The sequence below is a fragment of the Mus caroli genome, unplaced genomic scaffold (assembly GCF_978045245.1).
Source record: "Mus caroli unplaced genomic scaffold, Mus_caroli_1 scaffold_17, whole genome shotgun sequence".
In the NCBI taxonomy this organism is placed as follows: Eukaryota; Metazoa; Chordata; class Mammalia; order Rodentia; family Muridae; genus Mus; species Mus caroli.
In genome coordinates, this window is record NW_028227272.1 from 93,526,696 (window position 1) to 93,551,345 (window position 24,650).

General features: G+C 43.7%; 1 protein-coding gene across 1 annotated transcript in view; it reads left to right on the forward strand.

Moving 5' to 3' along the window:
- The window catches only part of Pcp4 (Purkinje cell protein 4), a 58,384-nt gene that overhangs the window by 17,506 nt on the left and 16,228 nt on the right, over positions 1–24,650 (forward strand). The window contains exon 2 of the mRNA XM_021185574.2: positions 8,449–8,500. Coding sequence (XP_021041233.1) covers positions 8,449–8,500 — 52 coding nt within the window. The remainder of the gene's footprint in view (positions 1–8,448; positions 8,501–24,650) is intronic.

A 24,650-nucleotide genomic window follows, 5' to 3' on the forward strand; every position in this document is an offset into this window, starting at 1 on the left:
GGTGACTGAATCCTCACAAAGTAAACTTCAGGGAAGGGACTGTGCCTGAATGGTTTCCAAACGGTGATTTATAAACGACCTGTGAAAGTCAAGCCAGGCACAGTGCCACACACAGTAATCCCAGTACTCAGGGAGCAGAGACAAGAAGATGAGGAGTTCAAGGCCAGCTGTGACTATAAAGGAAGTTTGAGGCTAACCTGGGCTACTTCAGACCCTGTCTGAACCCCTCCCAGGCAAAAGGAATAATGGAAGTATTGGAAGTGTGGTGAATGTCAAAAGCATGGCTACACTCACTGCAAATGACCATCCAAGTCAGGACAGAGGGTTTATTCTCTTTGTTGATGGATTCTCTTGCTTTACTTAATTCTAGCCATCAGCTCATCTTCCTGCCTTAGCCTCTTGAGTAGTGGGATCATAGGTTCATGCTGCCATGCCTGGCTTCCCCCTTTATATCAAACCTCATTGTCCCCCCCTTCTCCAGAGATCTGTGTAGCTACATTTTGCAGCTATCTGGAGAAACATATGACACCTTAGAGCAGGCATGGAATGAGACTTGGGACTGGAACTGGTCTTGGCTCTATGTGGGTTATGTCCTCTCTATATAGACCTTGTGAGGCCTTCACCCTAAAAAGCTCACATTCTGAGGTGCACAGCATTGAATACACATTGCTGCAGAAATTATGGTGAACTTCATGGAACACGGAAGACCACCCCGATTCTTCTATGCCGTCTTTTTTGCAGTGAAGATACTGGTGATACACTCACCACTGAGAATCTTCGTCAGGCTAAGCTGAATAAACAAAGCCAGGTGGCTTTATGGGCACAGAGAAGATATGTGGGCATGGAAGCTTGGGGCTATACACTCCAAATGAGCATGGCAGCATGGTCCAGACTCTTCACTGGTCAGATCTGTGCAATTGGAGAGTTCCACCCAGAGACCACCGATTTGTATCTGCTCTTTTAGATTGCAATGCACACCCGTGGCAAAATTATATCGGCATGGCATGCAGCTACTTCAATATAATGGAGACGATATGTGTGCCCACAAACAAAAGATACAATAAAATATCCTGAGATATCCATGGAACTTCACTGTGGTTATGCTTAGTTGGGTTGTGAGTGAGATTTTCGCTTTCTTCCTTGACCACGAAACCCAGGAAGTTCTAGATGACCATTTCCACTTTTGCACATAGAAAACAGAAGATAGGCAGAATGAGAGATTTTTGGGGTGCAGGTGGTAAAAGAACTAGTTTTTTTGAAAGTGTGTGTAGCTCTGAAAGCGCTAAGTAAAGAAAAAAAACCCACAAACTGTGAGGCAGAGTGTACAAGGAACTCCATTGTGATAACTCAGGAGCCCCTGCAAATGAGAGTCTCTTTGAAGGTGTTTGCTGGGAACTACAGGTGTGACATTTAATTCCCTTACACAAAGGTCAGGTGCAGGTGCTTGGAATAGCATTGGTATTTCAGGCAAATTTCAGCCTTCTCTCAGAGTTGAGAATCAGGACACAGAAAGAACAGCAAAGGTGAGCATGCCTACCTCATCTTTCTTTTTAAAACCATTTTTATTTTATTTTTTTTAAAAAAAACCTTTCCAGCTAAAGGTTTTTTTTTGACATTAATTTCTACTCCTTTAGGGATTAAATTAGCAGAGCTCTTTAATGCTCAATTTTTGGAATGTTACTTGAGGAATTATGACTTAAAAATATCAGCGGCAAGAAATTAAAGCTATTCTCTCCTCATCATAAAATGTGGGCATAAAAGTCTCTCCTGTTCTTCACACAAACTCAGGGACTTTGATGGGAAAGGTGCCTCTAATGGCATGCTTTTGATGTTCCTGAGAAGCCACTCACTTAATGATCCAGGTGCCCCAAGTGCTCATCAGCAACCTGCTGGCTGGTCCAGCTGTTGTCACCCTGGGTCTCATCTCAGTCACCACAGGCTTTGCTTCTCAGGTCGTTTAGACTCTGAACATCTAAGAGGCCCCTGATCCTTCATCAATAAAACATTAAGTGTAATACCGCAGAAACACGCCTTTCTGTTTCTTATAAACAGGGTGATCAAAAGCGTGAGCAGGGAAGAGACTCTTAGAACGGCTTACTGCGATAATTGGGGAGGCTTCTCATCTGATTTCTCTCCAGTGTGGGGTTTTGATGCTGCAGAGAGGCTGTAATATCCGAACTTCATTGCCTCCGAGTGCAGCATGCTATAATGGCATGCAGATTTGAGCTTCTCCCTTTATATATGACTCATGAGAGGGATGGTTTGTGAAGATGCTGCTATTGCAGGGAAGCTGGAGACCGTAAAGCTCTCAGAAATGTTACTATCAAGACTCTGACATTAAGGAAGACGGTACTACTGGGAAAAATAACAAGAAAGTGCACTGTAGTGGTGTGCTTGGTGTGGGGGCAGGGTGCTGGATGGTACAGAGTGGCTAGCAAGAGCTTCCAAGGCATTGGGACAATGATGTGGATGGTTTGTTTGTTCCTTCCTTCCTTCCTTCCTTCCTTCCTTCCTTCCTTCCTTCATAGACTCCATGCAACTTACCTTTAAAATGAACCTTTTATACAAGCATACTTGTATAGGTCAGAGGACAGTTTTCAAGAGTCGGTTCTCTCCTTTATTCCTGTGGGCTCTCAGGATCACAATCAGGTCTTCAGGCCTGGAAGGTGCCTTTACTTGTTAAGGTATCCTTCCACCTCCCGTTTTTTTTTTTTTTTTTTTTTTTTTTTCTTTTTGAGACAAAGTCTCATGCAGCTCAAGATTGTCTATAACTCACTATGTAAACCGGCTAACCTTGGACTTACAATCCTCCTGCCTTGGTCTACCAAGTGCTGGCTTCATAGGACTATGCCCCCTCATGGGAGTTGTATCCTGGATTTGATCAGTGGGAATTCACATCATGTTTCATGGCCTTCAGACTCCCAGTATTAAACATGTCATTTCCAGAGAGTATGTTTCTCATGCCAGAGGTGGAGCTGTGTGCACTCAGCTGGATGAGTTTCCAAGTAAGCCCTGTGTCTCAAGTTGCAAATGAGCATGAATAATGACACCACTTTCGCTAATTCGGCCTCTTGTGTGTAATACAAATAGACTATGGATGTCACAGGCACAGACAACAAAGTGGCAGATGGGCCTGTGACATCGGGAGTCAAGAAATCATGTAACAAAACTCAGGAGGCAGTAGTATCCACTCTTAACCTGTAGCTATGGGTCATGATGCAATAGCAGGCTTTAATGACTACACTGCATTGGAGTAATTTTCTGAATTGCTGGATGGGCTTTCTTGCATTAAAGTATCTATCTTGCATTAAAGTATTTCTTTGCATTAAAGTTCCTGTCTTGATGACAGAATTTCTTGACGTGCCTGTACATTTTGTTTCTGAGGCAAAGCCTAGGCTCTTTGTTTTCCCTGGGTGGTTATTCTATAAATAAGGTGGTTTCGCAGAAGAGTTCTGAGAGAAGAATAGGGGGACAGAGATGTTATCAAGTTTGTTATGCTCAAATGAAGCATCATTGGGATTTTCAAGAGATATCATCGGGATGTTGCTGAGTGTGTTAGTGATGTTTCAAGCACTTTGCTTTGCTTGTGTGTGTCAGTGAGGTAGTGTTGTCGATGTGTGTGCTCCTGACTGTGGCTTAGAAGTGATCAGACCTATGTCAATATTCATCATTAGCTCAAAGTACATGAACAGCAAAGCCGAGTTGAATGTCACATCCCATAGAGGGCCCTGTGATTCTAGAAGATGTTTCTGTAGATGACAGCAGGGTCATGGCTTTACTGTGTGAGAAGAGGGAGCTATGCATTGGATGAGGACAGTCACAGAGTTGGCTTCTGTAGCAAGGAAGGGATGCTGGCTTCAGATGGCAGAAGGAGGGAGAGGCTTTCATTCTTCCAAACATTCGTCCTATGGAGCAGGACCGTGTCTGTGGGGATGGAGAGCACCAGAGGATCCCACTTATGTGTATTTTATGAAAGTAGACTTGCTAGGATGGGATGAGGAGATGGTGAGCAGCAGAGGACCTGAATGAAACCACTTGGTCCAGTACCTTGACAAGGTACAGATGGCTAGACTCAGCAGTCTCCTGGGAGTGGGATGATGAGGTCCCAGGATGTGGGTTTTGTTGTGGTTGAGGTTGAGGTTGAGGCTGACTTTTGGCCTCTAGGGGCACTGACCCTACCTCCAGAAGAGGCAATGAGCAAATCCTCATGCCTGTCACCCCTCCAGTTCCTTGTTCCACAGCCATTGACTAATTATCTAGAGACACCAGAAAACACCCAATCAGATTTCTGCTTGTGGAAGGACTCAAAACTCAGAGACACACTAGTGTTTGGGTTTCTGGGCTATTCTGAAAGTATATTATTAATACCTGACTTTAATTGTGGTAATTTGGCAATTGGGATGGCACACAGAAGCTATGTGTATTTGCTAGAGTGACCTTTCTCTGCCTTCTTCATATGCCAATTAAGTTATGTGGACATCTGAGCTGGATAACAGTGGGGGCATAAATAATATCATGGAGCTATTTCTGATTTCTTAGAAAAGGACTCAGAAATCTTCCCAAATCTGAAGCCAAGATTTGCCTGTTCACTGGGCTTGTTTCCTTTACCACTTGATGTAATTATAATAGATTATACTCTTGATGATTTGTTCAGCGGGTAATGTAGTCTCAGGACGATGGTGTCATAGTTAGAGCGTTAGAGCTGGTGGAGGATGAGAGTGGGGGTGGAATGAAAAGGCAGCCTCTTTCCCAATGCTGAGCACTTCTGTCCGTTCATGAAAAATAAAATTTTCTCTGTTTCTCCTTTATGACCTTTGTGTATTTATCTATTCACTCACTTACCTGCCCATCTACTTATTTATCTATCTATCATATATCCATTTACCTTCCAACCATCTATCCATCTATTATCCATTAATTCATCCACCCATTCATCAATCCATCTACCCATCCATCCATCCACTCACCAATCTATCCATCCATCTACCCACTCATCCACCCATCCATCCGTCCATCCATCCATCCACCCATCCATCCTTCCATCCATCCATCCATTGGCCCACTCATTGATCCATTGATCCATCTGTCCATGCACCAAACTATCTATCCATCCATCTACCCACCCACCCATTGATCTACTTGTTAATTGATCCACCCATTGATCTATTGATCCATCCATCCATTATTCTATACATCTATCCATTTATAACACATCCATTAATCTATCCATTGATCAATTAATCCATCCACTAGTCCATCCATTCTTCTAGCCACATAGTCATTTATTTTAGCATAGTTTAACTCTGGTACGTGTGCTATCTATAAACTTAAAAACAACCTTACAGCTATCCTACTATTCAGCCCTTTGTTATTGGTCAGGCTACTTCATCCAAGTGTTCTTGATACCTTTAACTGTGGGCGCTAACGAGGCCACATTAGCCTTAAGACATGAATTCCCTTCTTTGGTCTCCCTAGCTGTAGTGATGGCTCAAGAGAGATGAAGTACACAGTGTGAAGAGATACTCCTACACAGTGGCTGAGAGTGGGACCTAACCACCTGGTTTTTGGGTTATAATCCTGGCTCAGCACTTCTCGGCTTTATGGCCTTGTGCAAAGTTCTGCTCTATGTCTTAGGATACAATGGGTAAAGTAAGGTTGGAAAGAGCACATACCTCATTAAAGACACTGTCAGAAATCACAAAGTTGGTGGTGTCTGACAGCCCCAGGGCCTTGCCTAGAACCTTTGCTCCTTAATTCAGGAACACCTGTCATTCCATACAGTAGGACAGTAAAATGAACATGTAGAGGACCAGACTCTGGGGACATAGAAACTTCTGGGCACTCTCCATACACCCAATCTTCCTTTGAAAATATCACTGGGTCCTTGAAACGAGATGCTTAAATGATGTGCTTTTTTTCTGTCAGGATCATTTTCTAATCTGAGACAGCATCTCCTCTGACAACTATCAGCTCCATTTTGCTTCCATCATACAAGAGCTGACACAAAAACCCCGTCTTACAAATCCTCAGAGAATGACTCCTTTCTCTTCTCTCTGAGCATCTCATTTGGTCTTCCTCGGGTTTCTAAAAAGTGATAGTTTATGGAGCCAGGTGGCATTTGTGGTATCTGAAAGGTATTGGTGTTTGAAGCATTTTAAGATGACAAGGCAGAGCCTGCACCCACTTTGCACTTGTATTTCATTTAATTTGTCTTTATTCTGCCCTGGAAAATCTCACCTTTCATGCTGCACAATTTCCCTTTTATCTTCACCCAGCTATGAATTATTCAAGGAAAGGCTTAGATAGTGGGCTTGTTCATACCCAGGGTGGCTGCTGCATCCCTGATTTGGGAAGGCTCATTTCCATCAGAAGCCACACATTTACTAGCTTTGTATGACAGAGGACCCGAGGTGGCATCAGATTAAGGACAGATGAAAAGAAATGGCTGTTGGTGCCCATACATCTGCTCTAGGCAAGGGATGAGCTATCTGGTTTAAATTAAGCTGGTTATGTTACAGCTTTTGCCAGGTAGGGGATGGATGCCATGGCAGAGATAATTGATGTCTGGCTGGAGATTGAATGCTGGCAAGTCTTTCATTGTGGAAACTCGAAGGTTCCAAATTAAATATGAAGAAGGGGCCAGCCGTTCTGTGATCTCTCCTCTCAACTCACCTCTCCTCTCTATTCCATTCAGGGAGGTGCTTGCCTCACTGAGTGGAGCATTTCTGACCAGATGGATGTCTGTTCTCTGTTTCACAGGGATGTGGGGTTATCATTTGCTCGGGGTAGTAAGCATTCAGAGGCCATTTAACTAAACAGACATTCATATGCATCATTGACTCTGTTTGTTTACACTGACCAGAACCTGGATCTGTGTCCCACGAGTCACCATTGACTAGTGACCCAAGAATTTCTCATGACAACATGGAGCATTGAGGGGTACTGATTCCTTCTCCTAGGAGATGGCTTCTTGGCTGAAGTCTTGGATCCAGGTATAAACTTTGAGGCTGCCATTATTTCTTAGGGGTCACTTAATGTGGTTTGCCCTTTCTGGTGGCTGTGTGTCTTCCCAAGACCCCTTTACTGTGGTTATGTCACAGTGATAGCTTCCACAGGACACCATTTTCTGGGAAAGGAGCCCAGGTTTCTGCCACTCAATTGGATAGATCACGGTTCCTATGGGCTTGTCTTAGTCAGGGTTTCTATTCCTGCACAAACAACATGACTAAGAAGCAAGTTGGGGAGGGAAGGGTTTATTCAGCTTACACTTTCACATTGTTGTTCATCACTAAAGGAAGTCAGGACTGGAACTCAAGCAGGCCAGTAAATAGGAGCTGATGGAGAGGCCTTGGAGGGATGTTCCTTACTGGCTTGCTTCCCCTGGCTTGCTCAGCTTACTCTCTTATAGAACCCAAGACTACCAGTCCAGGGGTGGCACCACCCACAATGGGCCCTCCCCTCCTTGATCACCAATGCAAAAAAATGACCCTCAGCTGAATCTCATGGAGGCCCTTCCCCAACTGAAGCTCCTTTCTCTGTGATAACTCCAGTCTGTGTCAAGTTGACAGGGCCCCACTTCCTTCGCCTGGAAATTAGAGTCATTGCAGTCTCTTCCTGTGCTTTCAAATCAATGCTTTTGATAATTGTTAACTCTGATAACTGATAATTCTGACAAATGCCAGACACTTGGGTTGATAAGATACATCTTCCTCCCTGGATCAGAATAAATGCCATAATAAACCCCGAAGAGACATGCTTCCTGCTTACACACGTGTTACCTTTCACACACATCTCCGAAATTCCTCACGGAATCTCTAAGAGTGATGCAAATCTAACCTTAAAAGTTATTTCTTCATACTGAGTTTAATGAGGGATGACTAAAATTTACTATAAACCTGCACAAAGCTGTCAAACAGTAAAGAGTATATTTAAAAATAACTCATAATGCATTTCATATTTCTTGCCAAACTGGACAAATGGAAATACCTAGGACAGGCACAGACAGTGATAGATAAAGTGGCTCAGCAGTGGGAAGAATGATGAACATAGGAATCCCTTGTGCCTGTCAGAAGAACAGAGTGGTGTGAGGCCAGCCTCAGCAGCCCTGTGGTTGGCATACAGCCTTGGCTACATGTCTCCTATTTAGATGAGTTTATGCTCAATCAACAACCCTCGATGTCTGGCTTTCCATGCAACTCCTGAGTTGTATTCAGCCAGTAGTGGGCACTGAGAAGGAAGGTGGCAGGCGACTCCAGCGAGTCCATGGTGGGAGTTAGTTTCATGTTCTCACCAGCACTGTTATCTAACTCTCTAAGCTATGGTGATCCCAAACTTAATGTGACACAAGAGATATTTAAATTAGCAGAAAAGGAAAAAACAAAACAAAACAAACAAAACAGTCCTAAATACATCTGATCATTTCTTTTTTGTTTCTTAAAATGTTTATAGAGACAAAGTGCCGGAGCGACCAATGGAAAAGACAAGACGTCAGGAGATAATGGTAAGATGACCCTCCCCCATCTGCATCTTCCTGGTTTCCTGTGACTCTGAACAATGCCTTTCAATGCTGTTCCACCCAAATCAGCTGGCTGTTTATACCTGTGCTTTGGTTTAGAGTGGCTTTTATCAGCTCACAGTGAGCCCTATGGTCCAGCTTTAAAAGAAAAGCCGAACAAGCCAAATGTAATTCTAAGAGCAGTTTCCCTCCCAGAAGAGGACTCTCATTTTGGGCAACATGTTAATTACAGTGCAAATATAGTTCTCTGCTTCCTTCATTAGGGTTGGTGAGAATCCACCCCGAGTTGTCGTGAGGCTAAAATGAGATCAAATGAGATAAGTGCTTTGAAAACTGTGAAATACTGAACTCCTGGAGGGAGAGTGGGAAACTGGTTTCTGCCCTTCAGAGCATTCAGAACCAAGTGCTGGTCTCGAGGTGGTGCTGAGGCAGCACACTTGCTTTTACTGCAGACAGTCACTCACAAATAAAACCATAGGGTAAGTGGAACATGTGCCTCCCCTTTTTCCAGGCTCCGTGACTATTCGTTTGCAGGAATGAGCTTTGTATTTTTTATGGAAACTAAAGAGTGGTGTGGAAGACTGGGTTGGGACCGAGGACACTGTGTAGCGGTGTCTCTTTACCCACAAGCCCTGAGGGCTGCAGGGCTGCTCTGGGGATGAAAGATTCTGAATGTTCTTAAATTTTATGAATTGCAAAATGTGTTCTCCCTTTGTGAGCAACCCCCATTGCCTCTAAATGGGTGGAATTGATTAAGATAACAAACAAGACTCAAGTGGAGAACATCCCTCTGTGCTGTCCTGGTCAGGGTTGAAGCTGTTGAGATAGAAAAGTCATCTTATTGCTGTGTGGTCAGTGACCTTACCAGAGTTGGGCTGAGGGAGGATGCTAGGTCTTTCTTGAACCTGAGGGTGCCTCACGTTAGGTCCAGAACATTTCTGTCTCCTGTGCAGGACTGGGGAACATGTAGGATACTGACAAGGAGGTCAGAAAGCTGAGGAGAGAGCAAGATGGAGCTTAAAAGGGAGGAGGAAATGTCGGAGCTATTGTTTCTAAATGAGGAATGAGCATCCTTCATTGAGGCTCCCTCTGATTTTCCTAGTCATAGCCTCCTGTCAACTGACGCTTGTATCCAAAAACTCCCCCAGTCTTAGGACCATGGCTTTTACAGTCCAAAGACTCCTCAGAGTTCCCAACTCGTTACTGTAACTTTTCTGTAACCTCAAGCATGCTAGAAAACCTCAGGAAGCTCTAGTGCACTCTGGCTTGTCTTGTGACAGCTCCTCTTTCTGGACTGAAAACGGTGCAAGTTTTAAAAGTTTGCTTATTAGTAAGTAGTAATAAGCATTCTACTTGTATGAAAACCTATTTCAAAGCACCAATCATATTTAGTGCAAAGATGGGTGGTGTTTTATATCTCTTGCTAACACCCGGTCAACAGAGGCCAGCTGGATTTTTCTGTCTGCTTCTGCAGTCAGTCTGTGGTAATGTTCTATGATGTGCAGCTTCTGGAAAATTCCACCATGTACCTGGGAGAGAACACCATTTTAAAAAGGGAATAAAACTTTTTTATGAGCCTACTACATCTTTTATAATATCTTTTATGAGATTGTCCCTGGTCCACACTTTGAGCCTCCTGCTCCCGTATGAACCCTGGATACCTGGGTAGCCTGGAGCCTGGTGGTGAGGCATGGTGAAGCCTGAGTTAGCACCAGGTCTTCTCTGACCTACACTGTTGCACACTGGCTTTCTCCTACCATGCCCCTGGTCCTTTGGGGGGCATGTCGGGATGCCGTGGGCTTTGTACCCACAGTCTTGATTGGCTCGTATGGAGAGTGCACCTCTGACATTCAAAAGCTGGAATTTTGGCCAATTAAAAGTTGGTTCGCATCAGTGGACAAGGAGTAAGCCTTCTTTGGAGGTATAAAAATTAATCAAATGGAAAAATTCAAGATGCTGTGAATAAGGCATTATATAAGCCTAGATATTAAAGGAAATTTGTTTCTGAGTGGCAAAAAGAAATTAGACATTATTCGATAATTATAGGATAATGGCATGGTTTAAATCCAAATTATTATAAACAAGGTATACCTTTGAGGAAAAGATGCTTATGTATATTTGTATTTGATACACTGTTATTATATTAGTAAGCCTTTGGGGAGGGGGCTTTTCTCTCTAAAAACAAGCTAAGACAAAGGCGAGCTGTAGCCCAAAAAGACTGAACTAAAATGTTCTAGACATGGATCAGAACACATTTCCCCAAAGAATCAAAGTTACTTAATTTCTTATTCGCAAGTTCCCGGATCTTAGAATTTCTGTTTTAGCTTAATATTAAATCACATTAAAATTCAAGTTATTTTACTCTGTCAGAGCAATTACCAAGGGACATCTATCATGTTAATGTATGTTTCCTGTTAATATTCAATAACGCTGCCTACATGTGTTAAAGGAGCAAGGATCCTTGAGAACAGACAGGTGCAACATGAAGTAGCAAAAGGCTGGGTACGCTGCACAGCAGTCTCTAACACTGTTAAAAGCAGGATTTCCCAGTTAGTGCCTACAAGCCACATTTAGTTTAGGATTTAGTTGAGGCCTCCATTAGACATAATGCCACAACAGTTGTGATCTATATGGGTCTTGGAACAGTTTCTATCACAAAACACAGGTGCAACAGAGATGGGGGCTGCCTGCCTTCTGGGCTTTGCTGCTACTGTGTTACTTAAGGATATCTCCAGAGCGCTATTGGCTAGAGATCAGGCTTCTGGGAATTCTTGTAGCGGCCATCATAACATCTTTTGATGTGAAATATGATATGATAGGTATATCCATTTCTTACTGTCCTGAACACCCCCAAAGTCCTCTTCATTCTCCTGAGGTTTTGGCCCAGTGAAGCTCAGTGCCTCCCCACACACAACCCCCATATTTCTAGACTTTGTATAGTCATTTAAAGTATGGTGGCAGATTTTAATTTAAAATGTTTATTTTTATTATTTTTATTTTTATCTCTCTTACTGTGTGTGTGTGTGTGTGTGTGTGTGTGTGTGTGTGTGTGTTGGGGGTTGTACTCGTGAGTAGGTGTCTGCAGAGGTTGAGGCATCAGATCCAGTTAGAGCTGGAGTAGCAGGTGTTTGTGAGTCACCTGATGTAGGTGCTAGGAATTGAACTCAGATCCTCTGGAAGAGCAGTAAGTGCTCTTAACCAGGGAGCCACCTCACCAGCCTTTGGTGGCAGTTTTTATTTTAAACATTAGGGTTATGATTTCTTTGGTGTGTATATATGCTCCTGTATGTGCAAGTGCATTTGTACATGTGTACATGTATGTGAGGGTATCTTCCTTTACCTTTTTTTTTTTTTCTTAAGACAGAGTCTTTCACCGAACCTGGCCTGGAGTTCACTGATTTTGCTAGGCTGTCTGGCCAGAGAGCCCTGGGGATCCACCCATTTCCATCTCCCCAAAGCTTTGTATACCAGACTGCACCACCAAGTCTCAAAGCTTTCACTTGGGTCCTGGGGATTACACTGAGTCTCTCCCATGTATGCAGTGAGCACCTTTACCAAAGGAGCCATCTCTTTAGCCTGGACATTAGAATGTGGGTGATCCAGAGATTTCTAACGCTCTGTGGACAAGAGATCCTAGGCTGCCTGCTGAATCAGGTGCTGGGAAACTTTGCTCCCGATGTAATTTTTCCACTTCAGTGAAACAATAGTTCATGGCCCCAGTGACAGATCTTTGCAGTCTAGACAGCAAAATTAAATCCAAACATGTTTATAAACACAGAAGAACAGAGCTCATTACTAATCACCTGCTACTGTTGCTAAAGAATCTCTCTTCTCTGGATGTTTGATGGGTATGTAACCTGATATTGGTCACTTAGAGAGACTTCGGTTACAGTTTTATATTGATGAATGAAAGTTGAGTGATGGCAAAAGAAGAGCAGCTGCGAGGCTGGGGCATGGGGGACCTCCCCATCCAAAGGAGAGATTTATGATTAATGGCCCTTTTGAAAGGCTCTGCTGCGTGCCCAAGTTAAATTGAGTTTCTAAAACTGGGACAGAATTCTCCTGTCTTACTGAGCCTTGATACATTGTTTCTAAGTACTCTGCTTTGAGAATGAAAGGCAAATAAACCCATCTGAAAGATCCGAGGAAAAAAGATCTTTCAGGCCAGGAGCTGCTTTCTACTCTGAAGAGCAGTGCCATGCTGTTCACTCCGGGGTCTCCCTCAGGTTGCAGTTGTGTTTTGTTTGTTTGTTTGTTGTTGTTGTTGTTTAAATGAAAGTAAGTAGTGCAGCCCGCCCTAGGCTTGTGCCCTGTAGGCATGCCTCTTCTTTGGGGTAGATGCTGTCAGTGAGAAGTTTCTAGTAGCTGTGAAGATATGCAGGAAGAAGGTGAGATTTTGCATGATTGCATGGTCAGTGATAATGAAGGAAGCACTCTATTATATCAGGTTCTGTCTTCTACCCATTTAAATAAAATCCAAATAATAAGAATTCAAGTTTATTTTACCTTAGCTTTGAGGGAATCCACCCACTGGTACACAAGGGTGTACTTTTCTGATTTTTTTCTACTATCAAGTAGGTGGCGAGAGTGACTGAGGACCTACCTTAACACACACACAGAGACATGTATACTACCATTAAACTGAGTGTAATGGTTCAAATGAGGAAAGAAATTCAAATGTGCACGCCTGGCGCCCTGTGCCCTCTCGCCTCCCTTGGCTTCATGTCGCCCACTAGCCGTCAACAGTCTTCTCTTTATTCTTGGTGCATGACAGGTTATCAAGACCCACATAGTGACGTGGGCTGATTGTGCCTGGGATCTGTTCAACCTATCACTCTTTGGTTTGTACAAGCATGTGGTGTGAGGCCACATGCGCAGGGGTGGGCAAGAGGTGACAGAGGGCTCAATTCCATGCTCAGGAGAGAAGACCATTGTTGGAAGGTGCTACCCAGCTGATGTTGTGCTTGTGACTAGGATGGCTGGTATGGAAGGCAAGAGGAAGGGATGTGATCTGGAAAGGCTACAAAATGTCCGTGACCTCAAAAGTAACGTGGCTGTGCTGGGCTTTACATAAGGCACAAGCTGCCTGGGATGCCATGTTGGTGTTAGGAGCTCGAGGAAGCATAATCAGTGGATTTGGATGATTGATGGTGATTGGCTCTCTCGTTCCCACTGAGGAGCAGGTTCCATAAGCAGCTCAATACTGTGTGCTGAGAGCCAAGCGTCTTCAAAAGGGACAGTACCAACCTGTGATACACCTCAGAAACATGCGGCTCATAACCCAGGCTGCACCTGGCTGTGAGCTCATCAACTTCCACAGTGTGTGATGTCTCCTAGGACACGGAGCCTTTTCTGTCTCTGCCACTGCAGAAGCCCTGTGCTGCAGAAGCTGGGAGTCCCTGCAGATGGACTGAGGGTGCAGCTGTGCATACCACAGACACTAAGCTTTCAAGGTAAAAAAATCAGGATACACTGGTCTTCACTAGGCTCATACACACACACACACACACACACACACACAAAAGAGTATTTGAAACTCAAGGATGAGTCCTCTGTGCTGTTGGCTCTGAGCCGTCTACAGAATCTGTCTTCCGGGAGGAAGGGATAGATGCCCAAGGTTGCTTCTAATATTGATCCAGATGGGGTAAAGAATAGAATTGGAATTGCTTATTAAGCCAAAGCCTTTAAACCATCAGGGTCCACAAATAAGCCTGCCTCACTTGTTAGTATTGTTGAACAAGTGGCTGGTTTCGTGTGAAGGTTGTCTCGGGGATTTGTAGTGACTGGGTTTATTGCCATCAATCTGAGTTAGCAGAATGGCTTTTAAACAAGCTGTTTTGCCCTTCATACTGAACAGCGTAGTGGCTGTGATACACAAGGAGCGTCTTGGAGAAACTCGATGCCTCTCGTCTTTGGAGTGAGTGTATTTGACATGCTTTAACCATATGGAGGAAAGCGCTGACCTCTCAGCCTTCATCCTTTCTCCCTCTGTCTTTGTTCCTTTTCCTTCCTTCCTCCTTCCCTCCCCAGCTTCCTTCCTTCTTAACTTTCCTCCCTTCTTTCGTTCGTCTTTCCCCTTTGTCATTGGACATTCGATATGAAGACAAGGCCAGCTGAATATGAAACTACAGCTCACCTCATATGCCTTAAAAAATTGTGAAGTGGTAAATGATGCTGTTGGAGATCTTTCTAAGCCCACAAAAGAAAAAAAAATCACAATCTGGGAAGATATTGACCTCTACCCTTTAGATCCCTTTCTCAAACAGAAGCCAGGGCAGCTTCAAGTTCTGTTTATCAGTTACTTTGTCAATGAGAAATAATTTGGACACCTTAATGGTCTTTCATTTGTAGCTCCAGGGTTGGGCACGACCTCTGTCTATGAAACAGCAGGTGCTTTTGGGTGAACAGATCAGTACAGAGGGGCTAACACAAGCAGAGAACACCGTAGCTTGGATGTTTTATGTTCATTTTCCTCTAAGGGTCAAAACAGAGGGGACCCCTCGCTCTGTACCCAGAACAAGCCTGGCAACTGTCCCTCTTCTCATCTAGAGTCAGATGATACCTTAGCTTTGGGCTAAAGCAGACATGTTGGGCCGGAGCAGACACTATCCAGGCTAGAGCTTCCTCTGCATCTCATCCTACAATTTGTATGGAAATAGTATTTTCTGTGTGCTTGCAAATCAATCTCCCCCTCCCCCTACTCCCCTCTCTCTGGTGAAGCAATCCTAATCTTATTTAGGGAACTGACTTTTGCAGGCAGCAGTTTCCCAGAGGTGAGAATCAGGCTGTGCTCTCCAGCCTAGGCTACATGTAAGGTGATTTACATGAGTAAGTTTCCCACTAGTGAGGCTTGGCAGGGAGCAGCAGGCCTGTGGGAATGCCGAGGAGCTCCTGGCAGGGGAGCTCCGGGCAGCTGTAGAGTCTGATGTTCTCAGAGAGTGAGTGGGTTTCTCTCTTGATCTATGTCCCCAGCTAAACTATATAGAATTGTATGGAGCCTGGCTACCCCAGTGTCTCCAGGGGCTAGATGAAAGCTGGTCTACTCCAGAGGCAGCTCAAGGGAGAAAGGTTCAGAAACTGTAAGAGGAAGCTCTAAAGACACCTTTGGGGACAGCCCTTGGAGATGCTGGGAGCGTATGTAAATTCCTCTCAACTAAGTGACTGAATCCCATGACATTCATAATGAGTATCAAGTCAGCTTCTGATCAATATTAACCAGTCATGAAGACTGGGTGCAATGTTTTACTCGATTCAATCAAGAATTGGTATATTTCACTCTTCTACAATCTTATTCTCCCTGCAAAGGGGGTCTCCCCGATTCAGAAAAATGACCAGTTTTCATTAGCTTTAGGAAGACTGAGAATTATGTTGGTTGTCTATCACGTTTTTTAAGAATTAGTTCAAAATAAGTTGGTGGAGACTTTGGCCCTGTGCTAAAATTGAGCCCTGTGGACTGGGCTGCGGCATGATGGCTTTGTCTTGTTGGCGGCAGGGGTAGGCAAGTGTCCAGCACACCTCTCATGGTCAAACAGATTGCAGAGGCCATGGGACACACACAACAGGGTTTGTCTTGAGAGTCCAGCTCCGGTTCTGGAAGGAACAACCCCAGCAGGCTTATTCCTGCTTGCTTGGCTCACCACCCTTATTTTCTTTTCTATTATTTACAAAGGACAGGGGCAGTGGCGTTCTTTGTAGGTCTCAGTGAAGAATGGAAAGTTGTTCCTCATTTAAATGATTAAGCAGGACGTCAAACCACACCCTCTGGGGGTGCTTTATGCAGCCCCACTGTCTGCTCACAAGGCTAGCTCATGATGGGCATCATATCCAAAGTTTATTTCTAAAAAAGTAATTAAGCATACAATGATCATTTCAGAGTCTATTTTCTTTGTATCACTGCTAAGTTGCTATCTTGGTTCAACATAAAGATAACTAAAGGTTTCTCGGCATTAGCAATTAACTCAACAACTTGAAATGGATGGTAAAAAAATGGTTTGTTAGTTATTTGACTTAGAAAACTGCACCAAAGTATGCTGCTCAATGAACCCAAACACGGGAGTTCATTTTGGAGACCTGTGAATCTGCCTGGACCATGCAAAACATCACCCTGTCTCAACCAACAATAAAAACAAGCAAAAGAGTGAGGAGATGACTTGGTCAGTAAGATGCTAACCACACATGCATGAAGAACTTGAGCTCAGATCCCTAGTGTCCATATAAGCTGGGTGTTGAAGTATGAGCCTGTAACCTCAGGACTGAGGCAGAAATTCCTAAAGCTTGCTGCCTGGCCAAATTGATGAGCTCCAGGTTCATAGAGAGAGATCCTGTTTCAAAAATTATGGTGGAGAGTGACTGAGGAAGATAGCAGACATTGACCTTTTACCTCCATATATGTGTGTGTGTGTGTGCGCACATGTGTGCACCTGCCACACACTTGTGAGGATATAATGTGTCCTGTGCATCTACACACAGATGTGCATGAATGTATACGACGCTGGGTAACTAGGAAGAGCCCAGAGTGCTGCCATTAAGCTTAAGGAAGCAGAAAGAGACTGAACTTCAAGTTTGGATGTCAATTCTCTGGCCATTGAAAAACACACTCACAATACATTGGTGCTTATAGAGCTCAGGGTCAAGTTGAGCCCTACATGAACACTCCCTGCCACACTGAAGGGACTCTCCCTGAGGAAGTACAAGTGGCTCTTAAGCCAAAATCGAATGGTACTCAGACAAGAGCTTTCCCAGAAGAAACAGAAAAGCTCACAGAACAGGAATACATTCAGCACAGGAGAAGCCAGATCAAGGGAAATAGAAGGAGATATTAATTGGGTTCTCATTAATTTCCCAAATGAGGTGCAGAAAGCCTGTCTGCTATTTTTATTTTAATGAGCTTGGCTGAGACTCCTGGATCCCTGTAGGTGCTGGTTGTGGCTTTATTCGATTTCTTGCTTGGATCACACCTTGTGGTAGATTAAAGGTGGCTACCAATTATTTGACAGCTGGCAAAGCTTGCATCTGGGTGAGTTCTGTAACTCCTTAGGCCGAGAAAAGCTAACAAAATGGATGCATGTTAGCTTCTGGGTCTATTTCCTGCTCTAAAGTCATCTATGGAAAAAGCTAGTTACCATATCAGAAACCCAGCTACCTTGGACTCAGGCTTTGAGGATGCCCAGGCTAGTGATATGGGGTGGCCACATATATAAAGACCATGTGTTCATGGTCATCCCAGCCATGGATGAAGAGCCGTGGTAAAGACTGCTACAGACAGCTCATCTCCTCTCTCCCCTCCCTTCCATTCCTCTCTGTCCTTCACCCCTTCTCTTCCTTCCTCTTCCCTCTCTACTCTCCCCTCTCCTCATATCTTTCTCTTCTTTTACTCTCTTCATTAATTAATTAATTAATTCATTCATTCATTCAATATGCCCTAATCTACTGTGTATTACACTCTATAATCAGACCTGATGATGGAATATTCTAAGACAGCCATGTTAAAGTGCCTCTGTGTGTGTGTGTGTGTGTGTGTGTGTGTGTGTGTGTGTGTGTGTGATCTGTAATGGTGAATGTACCTGTTTCTGTCTTAAGAAAATACTGGGAATGTTCTAAATGGATATTCCAAAATTCCTGTTCTCTGAAGGAACTGTCTGCCAAGGTGTGTGGCAAAGTTGAGGGGAGCACAGAGAAGAGAGTGTGGGGTCTAAGATTTACCAGGAGATCTCCTGGGGAGAATCCAGAGTCCCGAGGGGTGTCAGGGTCGTTATTTGGACTTTTCAGCAACATAGCAGAGATGCATGGGGTTGTACGATTTAGCAAATCAGAGTACAGCGTGTTCACTCAAATTTCAATTTCAGATGAGCTTAAAAACGTTTTTTATGGCCTACCTCATGCAACGTCGGGGAAATGGTTCTATCGAAAACACTTTACATCTGAAATTAAAATTTTACCAGACATCCTATGTTGTGTCTGGCAGCTGACCACAGCTAGGGCCATCCACAGGAAAATTCCTACCAAAGCCACCGAGCCATTGTCAGGAGGAGCAGAGGTAGCGTTGGAGAGCCAGTTAGAGAGGACAGAGAAAGGGTTGTGTGGGTCCAGGGTTTTAGTTTCCTATACCACACCTCTCTCTTTCAGTGCTGGGTCAGGCCACTCTCATTAAAGATGGAGCCATTTGTATTAATGCCTGCATCTTCACAGGGATTAATCAGGGATGGCGATGTCACCCAATCTCAGGATGAAAAACCCACATTCTTCCTCATATGTGGATCCCAGCTGATAATGCCTGTGTGTATATATGTAAACAGCCATAGTTGTGGGCCTGGTATAATATTTAGAAAGGCGACAAAGGATAATATCAGGTGATGAGCAGTACTCAGTGCAGGTCGAGGAAGTACAGGTCCTGAAGGGGGCCAATCTAGTTAAAACTAGATTGCTTTTCTAGTCATTCATATATATATATATATATATATATATATATATATATATACACATACACATACATATACATATATATGTACACACACACACACATATATATATATATTGCTTTTCTAGTTTTAACTCTGTCATTCATTCATATATATATATATATATATATACACATACATATACACATATATGTACACACACACACACACACACACATATATATATATATATATATATATATATATATATATATATATGGTCAGTAAATGTATAAATATATACTGAAAATAAGAAATCCTGGTGACAGTTTCGAATGACTTTTTGAACTCTACAGAAGTTTGCTGAGATGTGTAGAGTTTGGGACTGGACAAGTGTTTATTTAGAGGCTATGTTAATCTAGCTGTACAATGTAAGATTATTTATTTATTTAATGTGTATGCGTGTGTGCCTGAATGTATGCATGTACACCATGTGTGTGCTGCATGATGTTTGTATTGGCAAATTCATTATAATAAAGTGACATGTGCATACACACACACACACACACACACACACACACACACACACATGAGACATCCTTCTATTTGAATTATATGATGTTCCTGGCTGGCTTGATAGATAGAAAGGCACTATCAGCTGTGTTTTGAAAAGCGCCATCTTGATATTCCTGAGCATTATTTTGCCCTTGTACAGATGAAGTGTGTTCCCAGCGCTCACTTCAAGCTCCCCATCTCCCTTCAAGGGTTGTCCAGGAACTGAGGGAGGTGACTGAGGATCAAGGCAGACAGAACTGTAGACCCTAGTGGATCCCAGGCACCTGGGAAATGGAGAGAAGGGCAGAGAAAAACATTGCCATAGCAGGTCAGGTTCCTTAGAGCAGCTTCTAGATGTCTGTGGCTGAGGACCATGGAGATCAAACCTGATGCTATACCTCCAGAGCACAGGGGCTATATCAGGAGCCCACAGTCAGCATACCCTAGGCTTCTGGGAAAGCTACCTTTCTGTGGGCTGATAGAGAGCTTGAGACCCTGTTCCCAGTGAAGTGATTGTGGATAAGCTGTGCTGGTCTGTGTGGGTGTGGGCACAGCCAGGCAGGGCAAGCCCCACCCCGCTATAGCCCATACCTGCCCCAGCAGTGGCAGCATGGGATAAGTGCAGTTGAACTGACTCCACCCCCCGGAGTTCAGCCTCCCCAAGCGGCCATGCCCAGTGGTTGAGCAGCAGGACCCACAACCCTACACTGATCCACAACAAGGATGGGAACAGGGGTACCACTGGCTCCTGCTGGGACCACTGCTACACCTCATATGCAGAGCCTGTTTCACAGGCTGATCTAGGGTATATTCAGCACCGATCTCTTCCAGTCTGTTGTTCGAGGAAGAGATGCTAACATTGGCCTTGACCTTGTTGGAGAGAATGAAGAAGCCATCTGCTCTCTTTTGGGTCCTTCATAGCTGCCTGAGCTTTGGAACCTTGATTTAAACTTCTAATTAAACCGAAGGATCTGCAGTTTAAAGGCATGATAGATGACACGTTTTTTCTGTTAATCAAATATATCTTCTTTTAATCTCTTCCCTCCTCACTGTGTAGCTAAGAGAATTATTTTTTCTTATACCATGGTGAGAAGAAAAGGCATAGGGTCTCATTTATTATAAATGACCTCTGGAACATTTAAGAAGAGGGAAAGAGTGATTTAGAAGGTCATTGAATTGGAAATGAACAGTTTATAAAGTTGACTTTCGCCAGCATTAATTTGAAGGTGTCTATTTGTATTGTTGTAATTTCAGACATTATAGGTTGATACTCTGTCTTTCACCATGTTTCTCCACAGGTAGGTTTTTCAAATCTCTACAGCCTCACAGCCTTCTGTTTAATGGCACACTGTTTGGAGTGACTCTTTTTTTTTTTTTTTTTTCATCACATCTTTTTGGGAATTATCACCACAAACAAGATGACTCATGAGGTTTAAAACAATTGTATTTCCCAGGTGACAGCTCAGTAAATAGAAGGACTGCCTTGCATGCGTGACCTGACTTCCATCCACAGAACCCATGTGATAAGGAACAAAGCCAGACATGGCAACACTCGCTGGGATCTTAGCACTGGGTAGTAGAGACTGGAGGATTTTAGAGATCCACTGGTGAGCTTCCATAGCCTACTTAGTAAGCCCTGAGCCAGTGAGAGATCCCCATCTCAAAGAGACAAGATGTGCAGACTCTAAGGAAAGGCAGCCAATCCACCTGCTTCCACACACAACCATATGTGTCTGTACATGTATATGCACACGTGAATACACACACAGTTGCATTTCCCTTGGGAGTTACCTTTCTCTCACTAACTAAATGTGAGAATCTTCTTCGTAAGTCTTGAGGTTGCATTGAATTCTGGACACTATCTGCCTATCAGACTCACCCTTCCCCTTTCTTGTTGAGATCTGTGTGACACTGGGTTAGCTGAAGTACACATTGCTTTGGTGGACTCATATCAAGAGACAGAGATTTCAGTTCACATGAGTTTAGGAAAACACTCCTAAAAATCCGTGCGTGCTCCCCTCGCATGTGTGCCCACTGCCACTCCTGTGTGTGTGACGACTTTGCTCTTCAGTATTTCCAAGCACATACTGCTCTACCACTGCAGACCCAGCGGATCACTGAAAGCTGAGCCATGACCTGGCGTTCATTTAGAGAACAGCCTCCTCAGATACCAGAGATATTTTTGCAGCCAATGCTGATGAGAGGGGTGTAATTTTTTGCTCTGATGCTTCCCCCTGTAGCCAGTTCACAGAGTCAAGCGTCTCCAGGAAGGCTCTGTATGTATCAACAGAGCCCACCCCCTACCACACAGTATCACCAAATGTTTCGACCACAATTAGCTGGTTATTTCTTTCTGTTCCATCTTCATGTGGGCTGAGGGTTGCCATGTTTCAGAGCAGACATAAGACCCGTTGGCAGTTTGAATTGGTTAGTGCTCAGCAAAGTGCAATTTCCCTTCAGTCCATAAAACAGAAAGGATTTTTTTTATAGTGAGCTTTGATGATGGGCTGAGATGCCAGAAATGGCTTGTGAAGTCGATTTTCGCTGATTATCAGGCACATTCTGGTCACTGACAGAGTGCTGGCTGCTCTGAGCTCTGTAATCGTTTCCTAAGACTTCTCGGAAGCTAATGGTCAGCATAGTCCTTTCTAGTCTGTCTGTGGGTTAGCTATCAGCATATCCTCCCCTCCTTTCCAATGCAGGTACATTTCAGCAGATGGCTTTCAAAGTTTTCTTTTCTTTGGCCATCCCCTGACTATAGCAGCCTGAGTCAGCTTGCTCTGTGGCCTGGCCAGACTGCTACATCTGACTCTTCGCTTGTATCCAAAGGGATTATGTACCAAGATCCCAAAGTTTACTTTGTTTCTTGCATTCCATGCTACAGTATCTTGTTCTGGATTCCCATAAGATAGACCATTGGATCCTTTCAATCTCCACTGTCCACACTGGGACCATGTTGTCTCCTGTCTCACACTTACAAGTCTGAGGCTGGCTCTCCCTTTTCCCAGAACACTTTAGTATATTTCAATACTCCCTTTATTATTTTCATGTGTATGGTGGTATATGTGTATCCATGTTTTTATGTGTAGGCTCACGTGTGTCTGTGTGCATGCATGCGTGTGCATGGGTATGTAAAGGCTTAAGGTTAATGTCAGAAGTCTTCCTCAGTTCCCCTTTACTTCATTTATCAATCTGTCAATCAAGCTTAGAGCTCAGTTCTAAGGCTCATCTTGTAGCCAGCTTGCCTAGGGGAGATCCCAATTCTCTTTCCAAGGTTGTAATTACAGGTGAGCCTCTGCACCCATAAGTCATTTTATCTGGGTTCTGGTGATGTAGATTTTGGTTCTCTTACAAGTGTGGCAAACACTTCAGCTGTTGAGACATCTCCCAGCCCATGAATTCTCTTTATTTTTCTTTTTAATGCATCATGAGAATGTTAGGTATGAGTCCAAAGAAGAGATATGGCAGAGGCAGTGGAAGGGAAAGAAGGGAAGAGGATGAATGCTGAGCAGGGGTGTTGGGGAGCACACAACATGATAACAAATAGTTATTTTTTAAGTATTTCAACAAAATGGGGGAACATGGGAGAACTTGGTCTGAATTTTTAAAAAACATTCTGTTAATCTTTATTTTTTGAGTGTTGCATACAATATCTTTTAATCATATTTTTCCCTTCCCTAGCTCCCAGATTCCCCACAACTTCATGCGTTTTCTCTTTCTTCTAAAAAACTGAAACCAAAACCCAAAACTTGAGCCCCCCCTCTCTCTCCCCTCTCCCCCTTCCCCTCCCCTCCCCCCTCCCTGTCTCTCTTGATTGGTTTTGTGTTAGCCAGCTATTTCTGAACATAGCTAGGGGTTTTCCCTGGAGTATGTTGATATACCCAGAGACACTTCATTGAAGGAAATTGGTTTTCCCTCCCCTGGCAGCTTTTAATCATAAGCAGCCTCTAGGCTAGGGGTGGGACCTTGTGCCGATTTCCCCTTTTCTGTGCTGGATTTTGTCTGACTCAAGCTTGTAATGAAACAACTCTCAGTGACACACTGTTACACCCATAGATCAGTGCATTGCCTAGCCCTCATCAGACAAGCTGCTCACAGTAGATGGGAATTAACACAGAGACCCACACATGGGCCATGTGCAGAAAATGAGAGAGTTGGGAGCACTCAGCACTAAATGGGATATCTTTATCAAACTCTGCCTGTCAGGGTTCAGGGCTCCACGTAGAAGAGGATGATAAGAGAACGATTATAAGAGCCAGAGGTGATGGATGACTCCAAGGAAACTGCCTTTTATACACAACAGAATTCAGAATTGATGCACACACCATTTCACAGAGACTATGGTGGCACGCGTGAGAATTTAATCTTTTAGCTTCAAAAATGGTGTTTCGCCGACTGGTAGATGTGGAAAGGGGTTTCTTTTCCTGGACATTACCCAGTGTGCACGCAGGTTTTCAAGATGGTTGCTGAACATATGACCAACATTCAGGTCAGCACATATATGGACTGCATTGCCCCAGACATCACAGAGAGCTGAGCTCCTGTGTCAGTGACCAGGACACCTGCAGAGAATTAAATATTGACATTAGTTTTTTTTTCATCCAGGATATTCCGATTACCTTTTGCAGTAACTATAATTGCTTTTAACAGTCAACCAAGGGGATGCCACTTGGCTCTGAGCCTTATTGAGAATGTGCCTGAAGTAGTCATGCTCTGCCTGCCCCAGTTCTGGTCATTGGTCCCAAGTGAGAATTAGACTATCATTTGTCTCTTACATTGACACCTTAAATTATGGCCCTGTGTGAGAGAGCAGACATGTAATTTTGAAGTTAGCAGCCAGATATGCTTGTGGAAGAAAAAGGTAGGGTATTAGAAGACACTGTGAGCCACACATAGAGACAAACTCCAGCCTTATTCCGTCTACACATCTCACAGTTGAACAGACCCATGAAATCCTGCCAATGATGTGTCTGGGATTGAAATAGCCCATTAGGTCACCCTGGTTACTCACAGTGGGTGAAATATAATTCCCCCCCTGTACATTTCTAGGTTCAACTTAAAATGAGTCTTGCAAAAGGTAGGCTGTCATGGCTCTTGGGAGATATTTCCATTCTATAACACACTAATGTCAGATGCTTTTTAAAGCATTCTGTCTAAATTGCAATCCTTGTCAGTTCTAGTTG